The 21,157-nt window shown below is 38.3% G+C and overlaps 1 protein-coding gene across 2 annotated transcripts; it reads left to right on the top strand.

Moving 5' to 3' along the window:
- The first annotated feature begins 687 nt into the window (after nucleotides 1-687).
- SYT4 (synaptotagmin 4) lies at nucleotides 688-11,919 on the top strand. 2 transcript variants are annotated; one of them, XM_030512922.1, is made up of 4 exons: nucleotides 688-1,178; nucleotides 3,961-4,769; nucleotides 6,334-6,454; nucleotides 8,497-11,919. In XM_030512922.1, the coding sequence occupies exons 1-4, from the start codon at nucleotides 1,145-1,147 to the stop codon at nucleotides 8,802-8,804; spliced, it is 1,272 nt and encodes a 423-aa protein (XP_030368782.1). In that variant the 5' UTR covers nucleotides 688-1,144; the 3' UTR covers nucleotides 8,805-11,919. The 2 variants fall into 2 exon arrangements, with proteins under 2 accessions (XP_030368782.1, XP_030368781.1); XM_030512921.1 differs by having other exon boundaries at nucleotides 689-1,178; nucleotides 3,961-4,775.
- Nucleotides 11,920-21,157: the final 9,238 nt, after the last annotated feature.

Raw genomic sequence — 21,157 nt, 5'->3', positions numbered from 1 at the left:
TCTAGTTACATGCAGCCCTGCTTTCTTGCCCTGTTTTCCTCGTTTCTCCTGAAGCCAGGCTCCCCCTGCCTCCCCACAGTGTTCTCAATCCAGACTGGGAGACAGACATCTAAACCTGGTAAAATCCAGAAGTATTTACACAGACTGCAGGAAGGTCAGAGGATTTCCAAAGTGGGGTCTGACTCTTTGTGTGGGAGTGGATAGTGGGAAGAAACAGAGAGGAGGGACAGGGAGAAGGCACATCAGTGTGTGCCTTGAGTTTTCATGACTCAAATCTAGTAAGTGCATCACATCAGTCATAGCAAAAATATGTGCCTTGCATTTGGAGCCAAGGTGTCTGGACATCTGAGCTGGCATCTCCTTCACACTGTTGTGGCTGTCCAGCTGATAGATAAATAAGCAAATAAATAATCTTACCCCAGCAAAACAGACACACCCGTGTATTACACAAGGTGCACTGAATCACAGACATTAGCATTTCACTGTCTGTGTCCAACGGAGGGTGGGAGCTCATATCCTGCATCAGGGCAGTTAAAATAATCGATGAGTGCATGTTCAATCCCAGAAAGGGGAAGGAGGGGAGAGTGCAGGGAGGGTGGGAGGGAGAAAAAAAGAAGGAGGGAGGGAGGGAGGGTGTGGTGGTTGGGGAGGGGGGATGGGAGGTGGGAAAGGTGCTGATTTCAGCCCTGTAGCGTCAGGATTGCGTCAATTTGGGTTTCAACCACGTCTTCAGTCTCCGAGCGGAGCTACTCAGAAGAGCCAAAACAGGAAGGGGGTTGCAAATCAGTGAGCAAAGGGGAGGACTGAAGCTTCCCCTCCCCCGTCTCCTCCAGTCCCCTCACAACCTCCTCCTCCACCTTCCCCACTGCTCGAGACTCCGGGTCTTTTTTTTTTTTGTTGTTGTTGTTGTTGTTTTCTTTTTCTTCTTCTTTTTTTTTTTTTAAATAAAAGCCCTACAAAAACACCCTGGAAGACGCGGTTGCCCGGGTGCTGTGAGACCGGAGAGCAGGGGAACAGCAGGGCAGCGCATTCAGCGCTCCGGGCAGGTCGCCTGGCATTCGGGGAGGAGGCTCCCGAGGTCCGGACGGAGGCTCCATCACCGCGGACAGCGGCTCCAGCACCGCGGCCAGCGCACGCCGCCAACATGGCTCCGATCGCGGCCAGCCGCCAGCAGTTTGGTAAGCGAGTCCCGGCCCCAGCTCTCGCCCGCGGGGCCGGAGGCTGCTCCCCTTCCCAGGAGAAGTGCATGCAAGCAGCCCCTGCTGAGCCACCCAGCGCCTCCCAGCACGCATCTTGCCGGGAGGAACCTGTTTTCCCCCAGTTCTCCTTGGTCTCAGAAGTTGTGTGAATTTTCTTTCTTTCTCTCTCCCTTCCTTCCTACCCATTCCCCACCTGGTAGAGATGAAGTGGTTTGTGTAGGTGCGTTTTCAGATGAGAGAGGTTTGGGATTGTTTTCTCTATCTTGGTTAAAGTAGTGTGGCTTTAGAGTTAAATGATGTAAATGCATCCTGTGCCACAGAGAAAATCTTTGCTCAAGACATTCTTGGAATAACTGTGATTCCTGTTTTCTTGTTGTAGAGAAGGACTTGTCAAAGGTTAGTTAAAGTGAAAGGTAGTCTTGTAAATGAGATTGCTAGGAAGATGAAAATATAAAATCCCGCTGTTTTTACTGAACAGCTGCATCTTAGTCAAGCCGGGTTCATTGAGGATGACAATGATAACAATGAACTTTTCAGTTTAGTAATTTCTGGATGTAGGATGATTAGCTGTGGTACCAGAAGTTTCAGAAACAGCCATATGTAGCCATGGATAAAATAGACACGTTTTTACTCAGAAAAACAGCAAGTGGAAATGTTTCTGAACTCTGTTTTATAAATATTGACTCTAGTCTAGATTATATTTGCTTTAGTGGTGGTTTAATTCAAGGATCATTCCATTGACTTAAGTGAAGTGACTCGAGATTTATATCATGTAAGTGAAATAAAAACTTCTCCCAGAATCAATATGTGATGTTTTCTATTAATACACTGTTTTCAATGTTAACCAATTGATTTACATTATGAAAGCAACAAGAAATGCAGGTTTCGACATACTTAGTTGTAAATATAAATCCATTTCAGTTACCATTTCATCTTCTTTCCTACCCCACCCATTTGATAATTCTAAGTACACTCGTGACATCATGCTTGTCTAATCACTTATTTAAGAAAACAAATTAATATTTTAACCATCAAATTGATTCTACCACTGCTTTCAGTAGCTGTAGGATTAAACTATAGGATTAAATATCCATTACTGTAAAAAGTCCATCATCTCATGAAAAAGTATAACAAATGTGCAAATCATTCTTAAAAGCTATTAAAGTATTCTGATTAGTTTTCAATTACTTCTTGCTTTCTACCTTTCTACCATGTATATTTAAATTTTTGCAGCCCAGGGAATTCTTCAAACTCACAGCCACGTGCTTAACTTAAAAAAAAATACTTTTTGGTTATGTATACAATGTTCAGGTATTTCATTATGTTCTTACGATTAAGTATGTAGACTGATAGAGCTTGTAGGCAAAGGGAAAGTTACATTAATATTATCAGAAGAAATTAATAGACAGGCCTGATCTTTTCTGTGTTGGAACACTATGTCCTACTTTGCTCTAATAGTATTGTTGTAGATTTTTTTTATATCATCCCACTAAAAAGCACGGTATAGTGGGGGCACGTCTGTCTGCCCAGCTTTTACCTGGGTGAAGCTGTTTTAGTAATTCATAAAGGGGGATAGATTTGCTTTTCTCATCCAGAATGATCTGATAATCATTTGCGAGAGAAGCAGAACTGTTACATAATTGCCTTTATGCACAATGTCATTCCATTAATATTCTACTGGTCTTCCTCTGTTGCAGGGAATAAAGGTTAAGCTCTGATTGTTATACTGTGAGAGGTTTAAACTCACTTAGTAATGTTACTTATTGGTAAAACTGGATTTCCAATTAGGTGTGCTCATTTACCCTTTGATGCATGCTGTGAAGGGTTAATGATACTCTATATGTGGCTAATGTATCCACATGACAACTGAGGTTGCAACATTTGCCCAGTTTTCTCATTATACACTTTAAGTATAGGATTAATGTTAAGGTAGAAGAGAATTATGTTTTCATGTTTTTCTTACACACTCCTAAAACGTAGTGACCCTTCCTGTAAACTCCCCATTGCCTTGATTCATAGCATCTTAAATGCAAAGCTTAGTGGTTATAAATTATAAACTTAGTATTTTTTTCAGCTTTGAACTCACATGTGACTGCCAAGTGTCACATCAGGAAAAGACACTTGGCATATAATTATTCGAAATTTTCCTGATAGACTTCCTCCTACAAAGTACTGAAAATCCCATTGAAATTATTGAGTGTTATAACCTCCAATTAAACTCAGTTCTTTCAAGAGATACCTCCAGGCAACTATAGGATCAGACCATAAGAAATGAGTTAATTGAGTGTACAAAGTATTCTAGGAAACAGTGTGAAAAGCAGATGATGTATCTCTAAGTAATGTGTATTTCAGAATCTGTTTTATCTAACCAACAAAGCTTCATAAACTCAAAGCTGAAACCTTCTGAAAACTGCTATTGCTCACAGACATATAAACTCAGAAACTACACACAGAGGGATGAGATAGTCAAGCAGTTACTAATGGTTATTACTATTAGGACGGGAATAGTATTTTCCTCCCAAACACCGTGTATGGAAAAGTACTAACATAGCAAGCGTGCCTTCGTGTAGGACTACTACACATTTATGCCTGCAGGTGGCGAGCAATATGCACAGTGAAAAACACTTTCAGTCTCTCGATCCTGCAATTACGATCTCATGTCAGGTTTGGGTTTTTTTACTAAATTATTGCCTTACTAAATATCATACAGAGTCGAAGGTATTACTGCTTATGTGCTTGTTGCTATTTATTTAATTTACAGATGAAATTCCTACAGTGGTTGGGATCTTTAGTGCATTTGGCCTTGTCTTCTCTGTCTCTCTTTTTGCTTGGATCTGCTGCCAACGTAAATCTTCCAAATCCAATAAGACCCCTCCATATAAGTTTGTCCATGTTCTGAAGGGGGTTGATATTTACCCTGAGAATCTCAACAGTAAGAAGAAGTTTGGAGCAGATGATAAAAGTGAATCAAAGAACAAGTCATCGATGCCAAAGAATTCTCTCCATCTTGACCTGGAGAAGAGAGATCTAAATGGCAACTTCCCCAAAGCAACCCCTAAAATCCAGAGCTCTTCAGATCTTGAAAATTTGTCTCCTAAGCACTTTGCAGAAAGGAAGAAAGATTCGGTATCCCCTGACAGTTTAAAATCCATCACTTCCCTGTCTTCTGAAGATAAACAAGACAAGCTAGGAACTCTGTTTTTCTCCTTAGAGTACAACTTTGAGAAAAAGGCATTTGTAGTGAACATCAAAGAAGCACGTGGGCTGCCAGCAATGGATGAACAGTCAATGACTTCTGATCCTTACATCAAGATGACCATCCTGCCAGAGAAAAAGCACAAGGTGAAAACCAGAGTGCTGAGAAAAACTTTAGATCCAGCTTTTGATGAAACCTTCACATTTTATGGGATCCCCTATAGCCAAATTCAAGACTTAACACTTCACTTTATGATCTTGAGCTTTGACAGGTTTTCCAGAGATGATGTCATTGGAGAAGTCCTCATTCCCCTCTCAGGAATTGAACTATCAGAAGGAAGACTGCTAATGGACAGAGAGATCATCAAAAGAAATGTTAGGGTAACATATTTCTTATTTAAACATTAAAAGTATTGTGTTAGTGTTAGCTATAATTCTTATGTAATGCTGCTACTATTTTGGAAAGAAAAGGGAACAAGCCCATCATGCAAGTCATTGAGATGCTTTCATAATGACAATATGAGGAAGCAATGACACAAATCTAATAAAAGAACATTACAATGAGCATGTTGCAAGAAATTGCTAATGTCCTAAACTCTACATGCTTATTCAGCTGGTTCCAGCAGGTTTGAGTGGCCACATTTGCATTAGGTCAGGAGGCCTCATTCCATATTAATTTGCTTTAAGAGAAAAGAATGCAAACATATATGTATTATTCCGCTTCTCCTCCCTCTCCTTTTCTGTTTGATACCATTCTTTCTTAAAGGTTACTGAAGTCAGTGTAAATCTTTCATTTCAGCTACACTGATTTTATAGCAGATTCTTAAAGAATGCAGTCTTCACTTAAGGAATTGGAACCTGTTAGAGACCATAGTGTTGATGCAGTAGTATGTTCTTGCACTTCAGTGCTGCTACTACATTCTCTCTTAGGAACAGTGACACAAGCTGCGGGTCTGTTAAGGATAGTAAGACACAAGGGAGAAGCCAAAGACTTACTGAAGTCAGTGGCAAAACATACTGACTTCAATGGGATAAAAATATTTCATACCATATAGTACGAGTTCAGAATGTAAAGATAATTTACAACCATCACAGCGGAACCACAGCAACGCACATGCATCACGCTTTTGTCCTAATCTCTACTAAGGAAGTGGAATGTGTATTGACTTTCAATTACTTTGTTTTCAGAGAGCAAGCATACTGCCAAATCAAATAAATGTCTACTAGGCAACATACCTATAACTAATACTGTTATTTTGCAATTCTGTCACTATACTAGCACTATGACATTGACATTTTGTTGATAACCCATTAGGTTTTCCGGTGTATAAGGTATCATTTTTGTTTGTTTCCTTTGCCTTCCTTCTTTTTGTGAAGTAAAATACTCCTACAAATTAAAATCGAATAATCATAGAGAAAGTCTTCAATCTCATCTTTATTTCTTGTATACGATGCTACTTCAGAAAGTGTCAGGGATGAGATTTCACTAACCGTTTGAATCCTTCCTGTTTAAAAAACTTTAGTGAAGATTTTTGTTATGTATCTTTGCTAGATTTTTTTTTTTTCCAATATATCTTTATGGAATTTTGATTTACTTAAGATCTTTTACGTTCACAAAGTTTTTTTTCTTATGATGTAGGATTTCATTTCCCATCTCTGAAGAGAATGATGTTATGTCAACCTGTATTTTCACTTATTTACTAATTTATTTTTCTTCAGTCTAATAACCAATCAGAAGAAGAGTTATATAACTACAGTTGAGGGAAGTTATATTTGCTATGTAAAGCATCATGGCTCCATAAATTGTACCCTTTTACACCATTTCAGAGAATACAGTTATGTGACATTTCATAAATGTTAATTCTGGTTTAAAGCTTGGTCAATATGAACTGCTTATAAATAGTCATTTCTTTTTTCTTTTTTTCTTTAATTTCTTCAGAAATCATCTGGGCGTGGAGAATTACTGATCTCTCTCTGTTATCAGTCTACAACAAACACACTTACTGTGGTTGTTTTAAAAGCCAGGCATCTACCTAAATCTGATGTGTCAGGATTATCAGGTAATGGTTTTACTCATGAATATGCCCTAAGAATATAAACCAAACAGACAGAAGTCATCTGAAATGTGATGAAAGATATCCCATAAATTCAGAAATGTTCTCTATTATTTGCAATCTATTAATTTTATTATATCTGGGTGACTGCTTTATTTTCCAGGGTATGTATTTTACAAATTTGCTCTTCAATCACATTAAAAAAACATGACATCTGTTAGCAGTGGAAATGGAAGAGTTTTGTGATTGTCTTGAACAAAACCCATCTGCCATAAGCACGGGATGGTGTTCACAGATACAAAAGGCTTTTATTTATGAAAAAAAATAAATTATTTGTAGAAGATCAGTATTGAGTGAGATCATCATATCGGTTATTTCAGCTTAGCACCAAGAAAAGCAGCCAGTTACATCTGTGCTGAATCTGGCCCTCTGAGCACTAACACATGTTTACATCACAAAAAGGTGAACTATGCCAGTGCTGGAAGTAGGTTGCACCTTAACACACATGCTTTATCATGAACTGTAATTGGGGTGCACTAACGAGCAGTTTCTGCACTCCGTTGTCCTGGCCTGGTGCCATTCCATGGAACCTCCTTTGAAGTCCATGCTAGAATTGCACTTAGATGCACATTAATGCCAGATAACATAATAACATAATAAAATTTAATGTAAAATATACTAAAGGAAATCACGCAAAACAAACAGTATACCACAAAAGACTATACAAGTAGTAGCACATTTCCTGTTGATTCTGTATGGGACCAATTTCATTGCACAGGGGTTTTTTGAAAGAAGCAGAATAGGAAGTAGTTTTGGGAACCACTGAATCATAATTACTAAAGCCAATAATATGGTCCTTCTACTTCTCATACCACGAAATATTGCATTTACCTAGAAAGTTAACACATCCTGGTTCCAATACAACAAAGCTGTAGACAACTCCCTTTTACACGGGGAAGTTCCACTGAAATCCTCCTGATCTCAATTTTATTCACATATCATAAGGAGAAAGGATATAAATAGAGCCCAGCAGTTTACTCGACTATAAGATAGCATACATACTTTTAATAATCAACTCCAAAACAGCAGATAGTGGAGGTTTCATGAACACAGCATGACAGCAAGCTGGCCTCAACAGACCAAGTCTGGCTGAGGTTCACCCAGGTGGGAAAATAACATGAAAGGAAAAGCCCTTCTAATCTCAGCAGTCCCCTGGGTCCTACAGCACATCCAAACTACATGTCTGTTTACTATACCTCGTCTGAGAAAAGCTGTAAATTTTGTTTGCTCTTTTTGTTTCCCTCAGTACAACCTTGCTAACTGTAATAGGAACATAATACTTCTAAGAGATACAGGCAGTTATGCTACACCTAGGCACGAAGCTAGTTTAGACAGTTCTTCACCATTTGCTGTTCATCAGCAAGGGTAGGTTCAATAGATATTTAGGTGTCAGTAACATACTTCACACATGAAAGTCCTTACTTCCTCTGTGACTTTTCCCTCAGCCCAACAAAAATCGTGGACAGGGAGGAGGGTGAAGTGGTATTTCTATGGGGTAAGCTAACAACTTACCCCATAGAACAACTGCATAACTCAATCTTCTTAGGAAAATGGGAACTTTTTTATTCAGAAGCTGACAGCCTCCTTGATTCCTTGATCACTGGTGTTGAGGTCTCCTAACAGAACTAATAAAATGAATCATCAATTCATCTGATCAAATATAGGTGTCTTCTTCATGAGATAAATCCTGCCCTGTAGTCCATTAACCTTAATAACATCTCTACTACATGCAAAGATGGTGAGATGAATCATGCCCTAAACTTCACCATCTTGATTACATCTTTGGTGACCATAAAGGGAGCTTAAAGGGACTAATTCAGATGTAAACACAACTATTGGATGAGATGAATCATCTTTAATAACTTGAAACATCTCCTCATTGTTATGTAATTATGTTGGTACATTATGAAATTTACCACTAACTAGATCAAGGAATTTCTAAGCAATACTGTTCAATAGCTGATCTGTGCTGTTTCTTTTCATTGCAGACCCTTACGTCAAAGTGAACCTGTACCATGCTAAGAAAAGAATTTCTAAAAAGAAAACCCATGTGAAGAAATGCACCCCTAATGCAGTGTTCAATGAATTGTTTGTCTTTGACATTCCTTGTGATGGCCTTGATGATATCAGCATTGAATTTTTGGTCTTAGATTCGGATAGGGGGTCAAGGAATGAGGTCATTGGCCGATTAACCTTGGGATGCTCAGCTGAAGGAACAGGTGGAGAGCACTGGAAAGAAATTTGTGAATATCCTAGGAGACAAATTGCCAAATGGCATATGTTGTGTGATGGTTAGCAGCTTAGAGAGGAGTTGGAATTTGAAGAACTATATATATCCATAGGCAAGGAGCAATTTTCTTTCTTTAGTATGTATAACTACAAGGCTTTTTTTAGGGGGGAGTGGGAGAATAAAAACTGGATTGAATTTTCAGAACAGAAGGTAACTAAATTTTCACAGCAAATAAAGGAATTTCTATTTTATTAGTTTTTATTATAATTGGATCAGATTTGTATTCTTCTGGAGTTTAAATAGCCTGAAACTTCTGAAGCACTATAAACTCATTAAAGTCAGACTGTGCTTTATGAAAAAGTCACTGGAAACCTTATTAGTACTGCTATACAGAAGATAACCTCATTAAAATGTATCTCTAGATCTTAAAAAACCACCTGTGGCTTATTGGGGAAGGGGCTGAGTCTGTAAAAGCCATGTGGAATGAGGGTGCATAGGAGGGGAATTCCTTCTTCCCCTCCATCAAAAACCTTCTTTTATGAAAATTCAATCATTATTTGTAAGTTTTTGTTACTTATCCTTTCATCATCCCAAAGACTTAAGAGACTTTCAGCAGTTTGCTTTACATATCACATCAAGTGCAACTAGTTGTTTTATGTGTGGAAATACTCTATAATTATTGGATTTTTTTAACATATATATATATGTATAACTTGTTTTATTACAGTGACCGGAATAGACACATTCTGCAAATCATTGAGTAAGTTAACACACATCGTTTTTTTAAAAGGGCTCCTTTACGGGTGACTGTACACGTTACAGTATAGCTAGAATTTGAGTTTATATATGGCTTGCATTTTTTTCCTCTAGCAAGGATTACACTTTAAGCATTTCAAGCCATGGGAAAGCATTTCAATTTAGATGAGGTAATATACACAATATTACAGTCAATGACCTTTCACCAATCATATTTTAAGAAATTCAGAAATACTTAAAGAGAAGTTGTTTCTTCTTTTGCTTCCTAAAAGAACAAACAAAACAGTAAGACAGAGAACAAAACCTTACTCTGCTGTTTAACTTCCTGAACTGTGACTAATACCATTACAGTTAGTAAGTCTACTCCCAACAAGCAAAGTTTAATACATATTTAAACTTTTGCAGGGTAGAAAACCAGGCTCACATTATAATTTATCCAATATTATGTTAGACAAAAGACTTGAAAAGTGTGTTTCACTTAGATTTTATGCATCAATGTCCATTACCAATTGTACTGAAAACTGATGGTGGTAAGGGAAAATAACATCCTGATTTCATGTTAGTGTGACATATATATGTTTAAACTTAAGCTGCATCAGGCTGGGGGAGTATCAAGTCTAACATAAGTATATAAATAAAGTGTTTAGACCTGTGACATTTACTCTTGGTCCCACCAGATAGATTTTTAGGCTATCAGAACTACAGCACAAGTATAAGCAGATTATTTCCTAAAGTTTGTACACTGGTTTCTGATACAGAACTGTTTGCAGATACTACTCTTACATAATTTTCAGTTACAATATATATAAAGAAGAATATAATGACTCTAGTTGTTGACATCAGAAGGATTTAATAAGTGGGAAACCGTTTTCGGTATTTTTGCATACATCATTTTGTTGTATGCGTGGGTTAACCCACTGAAGTGAATGGGACTATCTGGAAATTAAGGTACTGCTCACTGAAAGTAAAAGTAACAGAATGGACATGCCAGGTAAAATATCATACATCGGATGTCCAATTATTTTCATTAAACAACAGATACATGTCCTGTTCAGAACTATTGGGGATTTGTTGTCGACTTTACCTGTTCACATATGGCCAAATTATGTTTGCAGGAAAGGACACTGAAATATGAAATATGCAAGTAGACAAATAGTACTGGAAGATTTCCATTGAGGACCTTCCAGCTTTTGTGTCGGTATTTTCTCCAGTTTTTGAGAATGTGTTTGATATAACAGTGTTTATAAATTTCTGTAAAAATACATTTTCAAAATAACATAAACATGCTTTTTATGATACTGCTCAATGTAAAAAAACTCTGCTTATTGTATGTATAAAAGAGAGGAATCTTTTTTGATTATTTCTTTAGAAAGCTGACTAACTGCTTAAGGGCTAGAGTTTACCAGCCACATTCAAGCAGAGCTAATCCAAAGCCACCAAGTCAAAGGAAAGATGCCCACAGGCTTCAGTAGGGTTTGAAGTGCAATGACAGAGCAAAACTCCTCTTGTGAGTCAAATCACCAATGTCAATAAGCGGATTGACACTATTTGATCTAATGGAAACTGGGAAAGCTTAAGTCAGTACAACACAACCAGAGTAGTTACAATTTCTAGTAAAGAGAGGACTTTCTACTAAAGTGATTGCATGAAACAGTGGGAGAGCTTGTAATTAAAAAACCCAAGGTTTTGTACTTTAGCCCATAAGTAGTATGTTATCTCTAAAAAACAGATGAAAGGAGTCATGTGTCTCCAATGGACATTCCGACATTAGGAGAAAAAAGAAAACCTCCACCTTTTTGAATTAATGACAGGCTGTGACCATCTTTCATTTTGCATCCAAGTTGTCACCAATTTTTTTTTTCCAAGTTTCTATAGCAGCTTGAGGGTTAATATTTCTACTAGCTAAATGGCAGTTGTTGTTGGGGATAGGGGATAGGAATAGAAAAGAGAAGAAAATACATTTTAATTAAATCTAAAAGAACCCTGTAAATAGAACTTCATTTAAAGCAGTGCTTAGCTTGAAAAGTTGAGTAAAGACGACTTGTAACACATCTGTAAACCAGACAAGGCAGGAGCGAATGTAGACCTGTATTGAGATGAGAAATTCTGCTGTTTTATAAAGTATTCAATTCTCATTGTGAATATCTTGAACTCTGTTAAGGATACTGTACTGTATTAAACATGTAAAAAATGATGTTTGTCTAAGTAGTTACAAAAATAATAACTCCTTGAATAGGAGACTATCCATGTCTGGAGATCTGTCGTAACTAAATACCTGATTTGTTATGGTGTTGTAACTTAATAGAAGCTATTCGAGAGGAAGCATGGTGTATGAGATTTTGTAAGTTATTTGTGCTGGTTCTGTATGTTGTGCCATGTGTGTAAGACAAGAATAAACTGCTGCTTTTGTTCATCCCATCCCAAAGCAATTATCCCACCAATGTATCTTTTCCGAAGATTCCTGCTGTTGCTTGTATTCATCGCCTTCTCTCTCTTGTTTCTGTCCAAAAACATTTGACTTGCAAACACTTCCTCTTCTCACAGAGGTGGATTAGACTTATTTTGCCAACTATTACCCAGGCATATCACAAGTTCTTTATTCTTAGCTTGTTGCTGCATACTTACCTTTGTCTTGAAAGGCACTGTACACTCAGTCTAGAACCTCAGACATGGCCCATGACACAAAATCTGAGCCTTATAGGGGCCCTACAGGGGCTGATGTATAGATGTAAACAAGAATGAGTTCTAACATATTACATGGAAGAAGTAAAATGCAAGTCATATTACTACGGGAATCCTGGTGACATTACATTTGTTTTCCAGAAGTCAAAAATAGTGCCTGGACAATCACACTGTACCACACTTACTTCCTTTGATGTAAGGAAGTCATGTTAGGCACTCTTTTGTCAGGTGAGTCTGGAAGTTAAGCTAGAAAAAGCATCCTTCTAATGCTATACACCAGTATAAACTTTGCTGCTGTGGTCTCTAAGTTTATTAGAGTATTTTACCAGCACAGAACCAAAAGCTAGGGAAGGAAGAAGGTAGATGCAACTGGGGTACAGATTGCCATTTAGTGACTGCCATTATGAGAATACAATCAATTATCTGGAAGGGATCCCTGTCCCTTGTCACAAAAATAAGTGACAGGATCCACTAGCCAAATACATGAAATGGATCATCTTCTACAGATATAAGCTGGTATAGCCTCTCTGGTGAATCTCCTGTCCCAAACAGACGGGTGTCAAGTGTGAGACTGCTCTTTTCTATTCTATGCAGTCACTTCTTTTTTCTTCCTTGCATTTTACGGTTCTCCTCAAACAATAGTGACTCATACTGGTCACACATCAGACCCTCTTCTTCAGGACAGAGATCAAGAATGTCTTTACGTTTTCCAACCATGCTGCTGAGCCTCAGAGGAAGTCTCAAGGCTCCTGTCATGATTGGTGGTTTTACCTCAATTGCTGCAACAGAAAAGTCCTCCTTAAGAGTCTTTGCAAATGTCCCCCTCTTTGCAGGAGATTTGCTTCCTGAAGTGTAACACTATTCAGTGAGCCCCTTGTATTTATACAGCACCATGGATAGCAACACGCCGCACACACAGTAATAATACATAACCACAGATGACCATGAACAACACTTCTTTTCCTCAAAGATATATAAGCTGCTGCCTTCTTATCTGTGATCTGTCCCTCATGAGGTCCCATGAAGCTGTTCATGGCAGTCGTATAGCTGCTGTAGCTGGCACTGGCACTCATTTGCTTTGCTCTGCTGATGACTCCTGAGCAATTACCTTCATTCAAAATGTTCTACCCAGTTCTCACAAGTTTTTCCATAATATCTTTAACCTTCCATCACTAAATAGCTGTAGTAATATGACTTTGGGTCTGGAGTCAGCTTTGGAGTACTGATTAGAGTTGCAGCATGGCAGAAAATTCTAGTTCAGTAGAAAGAATCAAAGTTGGTGGAAGAGAAAAGGGAGAAGTTAAAGTCTTTACTATGTTGTTGTTATGTCTGCACTGTTATGCCGGTTTTGCTATTGGGCATCTGAAGTACTTTGTGCATGACCAGTGTCCTGCAGTCACAGATGTGAATGCTGTGATTATACCACCAGCAACACAATCAGGTGTTGTCCTGACAGATGAGTTGACTCCTGCTCAAGCCCTAAAACCTCAGTAGCAGGACCGAGGAGATACCACTTAGGCTCCCATGCCTTACCCCTGTCCCCAGAGCTCTGCAGTCACTCTTAGAATGCTGTGAATTACCCATAGCAGTACTGTTGGTACCCAGGTAGAAAAGCTGTAATAGTCTGACAGCTAGACAAGCTTGGACAAGATCCTGGATCCTAACCTTATGACCTTGGTGTTATATTGTCAGGGCAGGTCAGCAGATTAGGCCTCCATCCCCAGGTGGAGGGTATCTCCAGTAAATATCATGCTCCTTTTCTCTTCTGTGAAGATACAAAGTTTGGACTCAGCTGGCTTTGATAAATCCCTGATTGTTTTTCTCAGGGCAAGGTACCTGTACTTGTACTTACTTGTGCTGAAAGCTGTAGCTGATGGTGGGGCCACTTGCTCTAGCGGCTGTTGCCAGAAGTTACAAGCTTCTAACTTTCCTCTCTTCAAAAGCCACCCTCCAACAAAGGCCAGACCCCTCCCCAGCTCTGTCTGCATCTAGACAGAGATAATGAGTACCATGCTTTTAAACCATTAAAGAAGAGGTTGGACCTAACTGGAAAGTGCTCAGCTTCCTCTAGTCCTGACGAAGGAGGTTTCATTCATTATTGAATCTTATTCTTCGTCTTTGGGCAGTCTCTTAAAGGGTTTTTTTTTAGGTGACTGATCTGGAAGGAGACATGTGGTTTTGCATTTTTGTAAGTGGGTGCAGCATGGAGTTTGGGTTTCAGTGAAATATGCAGGAATTTAAAGTCCCACTGGGTGTGGGTAATGCTGTGTTATTGCAAGCAGCTTCACTAGGGCTGTGGTAGCATATAAGGCTGATGTAGTAGTAGTAGTGTGTAGCACTTCTGAGTCGTAGCGTTCTGGATAATGAGTTAATTGGCAAATATAAATTAAACAGAGTGCTTGCAATATAAGTTAATGTTGCAAAAAGATTGCTGTCATTCCTCTACATCAGTAATAATGAACTATGAAAGGCTCCAGTTCTAACAAAAAGTAGAATACAGGAAAAAAGGCACAGAATCCGAGACACAGAAGGTCAAAATGCACAAAGAAGCATGTTAAGACTATTTTCTTTTGAAATCACTAGAGAAGAAACATCATTTTAAAATAATACTATTGCTTTTGCAGTTCTTTTTTCTAACCAGCCAAGGGTGCTATATGGTGACTGCAAGATATAATTTAGTCTTGAAGACAATCACACTTGCTATGAATATTTTACATGGCTCTGAAAACACAACCGGGTTTATGAAACAACTAAGAAACATTTCACAGTATCACTAGTGATATTGACTATATTTCAGTAATACCCACCAAACAAGATTGCCTTTAGGACTGTGTGAATGAAAGTTTCTAGTTGGACACTAACAGATAAACAGGGAAACCTCTATATGCATCTGAGGTGCCTACATACATTGATTTGTGGGGAAAATGAACAGTATTCTAGCCTCTATTTTCCTTTAAGTAGCATGGGATAAAGCTTAACAACATCAATAGTGGCTACTAACTTTTGTTATGAATTACAATTTTCACCATTCTCCAGGGTCATAATACTGCTCTGGGGACTGCATTCTCTTGAAATAAATTCCTCAGAGCTGTATTTTGCAATGGATATATATGGAGAGGAAAATAGCTCTGAATCGCAATTAGGCATATAACAATAGAGAATTATCCCAGGCTAAAATTAGAAGTTATATTAAACAGCAGTAAAAGTTTAGGTAAGTAATTCAATGTGAAGAAAGTGCATGAGCAAAATGTCAACAGAGGAAAGGAAGTAGAAGTCTGATGCTTCTTTACAACAAGTGAAAACCAGGTGTAGTTGGCCTCTGACACACATTCATCTTAGTTATTTTTGCCCTTATTCACTCAATGAAAGCAATACACCCTTATTTTAGCCTGCTTTGATTCACATCAGTTAATGGACATTTGTTCTAAATAAGTTCACTGTGTGTGTTTGGTGTTGAACTTGCTTTAAACAAAGGCGCAAGGGTTAAGTGTTGCTTTTCTTTACTTGTACAAAAATTGCATATAGAACTGCCAAGGCTTTACTTTTAGGAAGAGCTTGGGACAAGGCTGATACTGTTGGGTTGGGGCTGATATGGTGATACTCTTTGTCTCAGGTATTCCTCTACTATCAGGGAAAGCACTTTCTTTTCTGGTCAGGAGGACAAAAGAGGGGAGTTCTGATGTGGCAGGGGGCGGGGGGCAGGGTGGGTATGGTCGGAACAAGAGATTTGGTTTATTGGTCTGCTCCAGGCTTTGTGGATAAGTACTTGCATTACTTATTATTTTTTTTTGTCAGCTCTCGTTTCCACTGTCCTGTTATGTTCTTTGACTAAGTCTTTACCCAAACAGACAACTTGCCTCTGTTACTTCTCCATCCCCATTTCAAATAGTCCCAGTTTTGCTACATCCGCACCAAAATTTGGAATTTTTGGTACAGTTATCCAGGTAACCTCATTCTTACATGCTTTTATTTATACCTTTTCTTGGACATGGCTGGCACTGCACAACTTGACTCCCTCAAAGTTATCCAGTGCTTCCCTCCAATGCTTTGTGAAATGTAGCCATTTCTGACTCTAACTCCTCCTTAATCACTTGTGATATCCAGCCCTCCCTCGTAATGCTATCCGCAACTTTTCTCAGCTTCTTACATTACTGTTGGTTGCTTTCAGCGATTTCTTAAGTTATGTTCAGTAGTTTTCCTGCTGAGTTGGCTAAACCTCGGGCCAAGACCTAGTCCCTGCCTAATTATTTGACTGTAGTCCTACCCGTAATTGCTATGTTCCTCCTGTGTTCATATGCTTTTGTAGGATAGAAACTAAAGTTCAAGAGTTAGACCAGGATTATTGATGTCCAAGTTATCAGTATTAAAAGACTAGCCAGTTTATCTTGCCTTTTGGAAAAAGGAGAGTTAGGCACCATCAGATGATATTTTAGCTCTGATCTAAATCAGTAAGATCTCCCCAGAGTCTTCCCTTCTCCAGGCTGAAGAATAATGTTTATTACTTTATTCCTAATTTGGATGAATGTTGTTACCTCACAATTAACACACAAATTCTGAAAAAAATACATTACTTACTGTAACTTATTCAACAGCAAGCTTCTGTTTCCTCCCTGTCTCCCTAAAGCAAACATTAAATTTTTATCTCCATCTGGAGATGGAGATAAAAATGACCCTTCAATACTCAGTGGAAAATCCTGGTACACAAAACTGGAGCAGTTCTGAGATTTCACAAATGAAAGTTCATCTATTTCTGATAAAAACTATAAAAATGCAACGAAGATAAAAGTAAACTTGTGCCTAATCTCACAGTAAGGCAGCTTGGAGTAATCAAATGACTGTCCCTTGAATAATGACATAAGAATATTTGTAACAAAGAGGCATTATCTTGCCCACCACTTTTGTTGTGAGCAGAATGCTTTAATTGATATTTTTAATGTTCACATTCAGGCAGGATAAAAAAATCTTGCTGCATAACATTGCATTGCTGGACCTGTCTCTATCTCAAGGGGTTGCGTTCCTTGCCCAAGGCAAGCTTCACACGGCATTCTCTGGAGCCAGTCTTCAGAGTGGAAAAGGATTATTACCCAAATTATACAAAGCTCAGAAAATATATTCTAGGGATGGAAATTTTACTGTGCATAAGCAACAATATGGCCTTGGAGTTTCTACTTTATAAAACTGAATACCCAATCTTCTAAATTTAGCAGTGGCATAAAGGAGTTATACGTGTCTAAGTGTAAATTAACAGGTGATATGTCTCCAGGCTCAAGAACAGTATTGACCCCATGTATCCTCGTATTTTATTCTTGGTTACATTTCGTTGTGTGCAGAATCCTCAGAGAAAAGAACTCAAAGAAATGGTGGGGACTCACTCCCAGCGTTCATACCTGAGCAGTATGCATGCATCTGATGATCTGTTTTGTTCTGACAATAAATGACTGTTTTCATAAAGGAGCATTGGTCAATCTGCTGTCAGTGGGAAGAAAGTGTCGATGCTATATAGCTCTCAGTCAGATTGTGAAGCTCAATGAAAGAACACTTTCAAACCATGTGTAGGTGGGTATTGCGAAGAATTGCTACGAAAGTGATCAGGTTGGAACTTGTGCTTGCTTCATATTTTTTGCCCTCTCAATGGTAATTTGCAATGTAGAAATGTGAGAGAGTTATGATACTCAGAACTAAGAAATACCTGCAAAAAAGGATTAAAATTTCAGGCAGCATCAAAAATTGTGGTTAAAAACTGATGAAAAAATAATGCCTGCCCTGAAATCCCCTTGTTGATATCTCTGCTATATATGCATGGCACTGAAAAATTGCATTCATCCACAGGTGCTTAACTGTACTTTGCCCTTTGCCTAAATCTGAAATATATAGTACCTATATAAAGCAGATAATGCTTGATATGAATCCTTTCTGAAACATGGTCCATAAAATTGACATGCAACAGGAACAAAGTCAATGCAAATAAAATGTTTACAGTAAGTCATTTAAGCTGATAATATTAATTTTCTATTTTTTTCCCCAGTACTGTTGTATTTAATACCAAAACTGGCCTATAATAGTGAGTGAAAGAGAGAATTATGATATGGTATATAGAGTTCATGTCACTTTTATTCTGTGCAATAAATTTAAATGAAATAAATACACATTATCTGAATTGGTATCTGCTCTCTAAGCTGAAAACAAACATGTTCTCCTATAATATTCATGCTATATTACCCCATTTGTGCTTCTTACTTGTAATTTTTTCTACCCTTGTGATTAAAGTATCTAAAAATGGTATCTGGAACAGCTTCTTCCGGAACCACATTGACCAGCCTGAATTTCTAATTCCTGATTTCATCAGGGTAGAGGAATTGCTCTAAACCAGAGAGAATTTGGTGAGAGGTAATTGCCTCTAAAGCAGCCATGTAAATATCAGACTGTGAATGGGACATTTTGCTTCTGCTCATCGCAACGTGCCCGATTCAGTGCCCGATCTGGCATCCTTGCCTGGCTGGGCAGATACGCTTCTCTGCTGCTACCCGGGTTCGCTTCCTGAACGTACATAGGAGCAGTCATGCTCAGTGGACCACACAGTCAGCTAGTTTAAGAGATTGGCAGAAGGTGAAAGGCCAGGGGCACAAGTCTTATGAGGATCAGCTGAGGGAAGTGGGGTTGTTTGGAGAAAAGGTGGCTGAGGGGAGACCTTCTCCTTCTCTACAACTACCTGTAAGAAGGGTGTAGCAATGTGAGGGTCAGTCTCTTCTCCCAAATATCAAGCAATAGTACAAGAAGAAATGAGCCTCAAGTTGCTCCAGGGGAAGTTTAGATTGGATATTAGGAAAATATCTTCGCTGAGAGGGTTGTCAAACATTGGAACATGTTGCCCACGGAAGTGGTGGAATAACCGTTGCTGGAGGTATTTAAAAGATGTGTGGACATGGAATATAGGAACACGGTTTAGTGTTGAACTTGGCAGTGCTAGGTTAAAGTTGGACTTGATGATCTTAAAGGTCTTTTCCAACCTAAGTGATTCTATGATTCTAAGGAAGTGGGTGTTTAGGAAAAAAAGAGATCTGGGTTTTGAGAGCAAACACTTTCAGTGGTATAAATATACAGGTGCTATTGATGAAGTAGGTGTACCTCATGCTACCTGAAATGAATGCTTACCTAAAAGAAAATTTTCTGTGATAAAACTTGTAACACATGGTTCTCACCTAGGTATCAGAAAACTACATGAATCCACCAGTTAGAACTGGAAGGCATGGACCAGGGTGTTGTTATAACAATGCGGATTAAGTATCTTCTCTGATAAATGGGACAATACAGTAATACAGGTAACAGGGAACATGGCCAGAACACATGCCAGAGGAGATGCTGTGGTGCATGGTCCATACTTTCTGCAGTGCTTTGAAGGTGATCTCTATTCAGAGATTTGCAGAACAGCTCTGAATAAGAGAAGGGAAGAGATCTCTACTTAGCATTGTGCTGTGAGAGAGTAAGAGGGAAGCAGGAACCTCCTAAAAGGGCTTTGCTTGAAAGGCTGAGTTATACCAGAATCCATATATGGAGCTAGTCAAAACAGATAGTAATAAATTCTGTTTAAAAAAAAAAGAATAATAAAAAAGAATAGGTTCTGAGAAACATAACTCATGCCACTGACATTTCAGAAGTCGATTTTTTTTATTTTGTTTTTAAAATAATGTTGAAAATATTTGATTTGCCAAGATGTGAATTATTTGTTTGAGGAAGTATTGGTGTTTGACTCCAGCTTCACTGTTTTGATTCATTTAGTAAGGTTTTACAATATTTTCAATATTGTATTTGTATATATAGTAAGTAGGAAATATACTTTGTCATTTTTGACAGCATATAAATATTGCTTCAGTGTTTCTGAAAGAAATTACTTTTCTACTTGTTTGTCTTAATGATGCAGATGAGAAACTGAATATTTGGATTGTTATCTCATATCCAATGTTAACAATTTTGGAATACTTTTTCGTTCTTGTAAAACAGAAGTTACACTTTCTGCACATCTTTGTTGTTAGGAATTTGATTCTGCAACTTTAACATGCTTAAAGCAAGACAGAATAACTCCAGTCTATAGCTGTGAATGAGAATGAAGGAACTTCTTAGTTTTCAGGGCTTTTTGAAGAACATTTTTCTGTATTAGTGTACCGTGGTCCAGAAGGGAAGAGAACAGCATTCACATTAAAAGCCTTCTTACATATTGTCCTGTATGTAGTAAAAACAGGAATAGAGAAATTTTGGGTAAGCTCAAGTTTTTAAGGTGATTACAGCCCTGTCCTTTACAGACCCCTCTTCTGATGGGTGTGTTTCCTAGGGACAACACTGAGATGTCTTGCAGAGTTCAAGGCTGGAACACTGCCCTTTATTTATGTCTTTGAACTCCAACTTGGTTTGCTGTTGTGGTTAAGAAACCTAACTGTTCCCTTATCTTCTCCTTAAGGGCAAAGGGGACTGAAAAATTAAATATTTTACAAAATCTTCAGGGATTCCTGAGCATAGGCTCTTGACTCTTTGATGCCCAGTGGCTTAACAAAAAGATGTTATGCTATCATTGCATTCAGCCCTGCAACACTGTGACAAAATAGAACTCGGAGCCTCAGGGGATGCAAGACAGGAGTTAATATGAAATTGTTACATGCGACTTTCCTCCATGTAATAGACAAGTAATGCACATGTATTTCTAGCACTGTATCACGAAGTAGATTAATAGAAGCCAGCAAAGCTATACCAGATGGGTATCTGAAAACATTTCAGGTAGAGCTTTTGGATTGTCAGGAATTTTCCACATGTTAGAGTTCAAAATGTAGGAATACAATTTGTTTTCTCAGGCATTGCATTTTAGCAGTATCGTGTATGCTATCGACACATTGCCAGAAAGAAACGTTACTACATAGTGCTATACTGTTAATTCTGATAAAATGCTGGACTCCCAAATCGCTACATCAATGTTTTTATTTTGATACTATATA

This window comes from Strigops habroptila, chromosome Z (genome assembly GCF_004027225.2).
Source record: "Strigops habroptila isolate Jane chromosome Z, bStrHab1.2.pri, whole genome shotgun sequence".
In the NCBI taxonomy this organism is placed as follows: domain Eukaryota; kingdom Metazoa; phylum Chordata; class Aves; order Psittaciformes; family Psittacidae; genus Strigops; species Strigops habroptila.
This window is presented reverse-complemented; position numbering and strand designations above follow the sequence as displayed.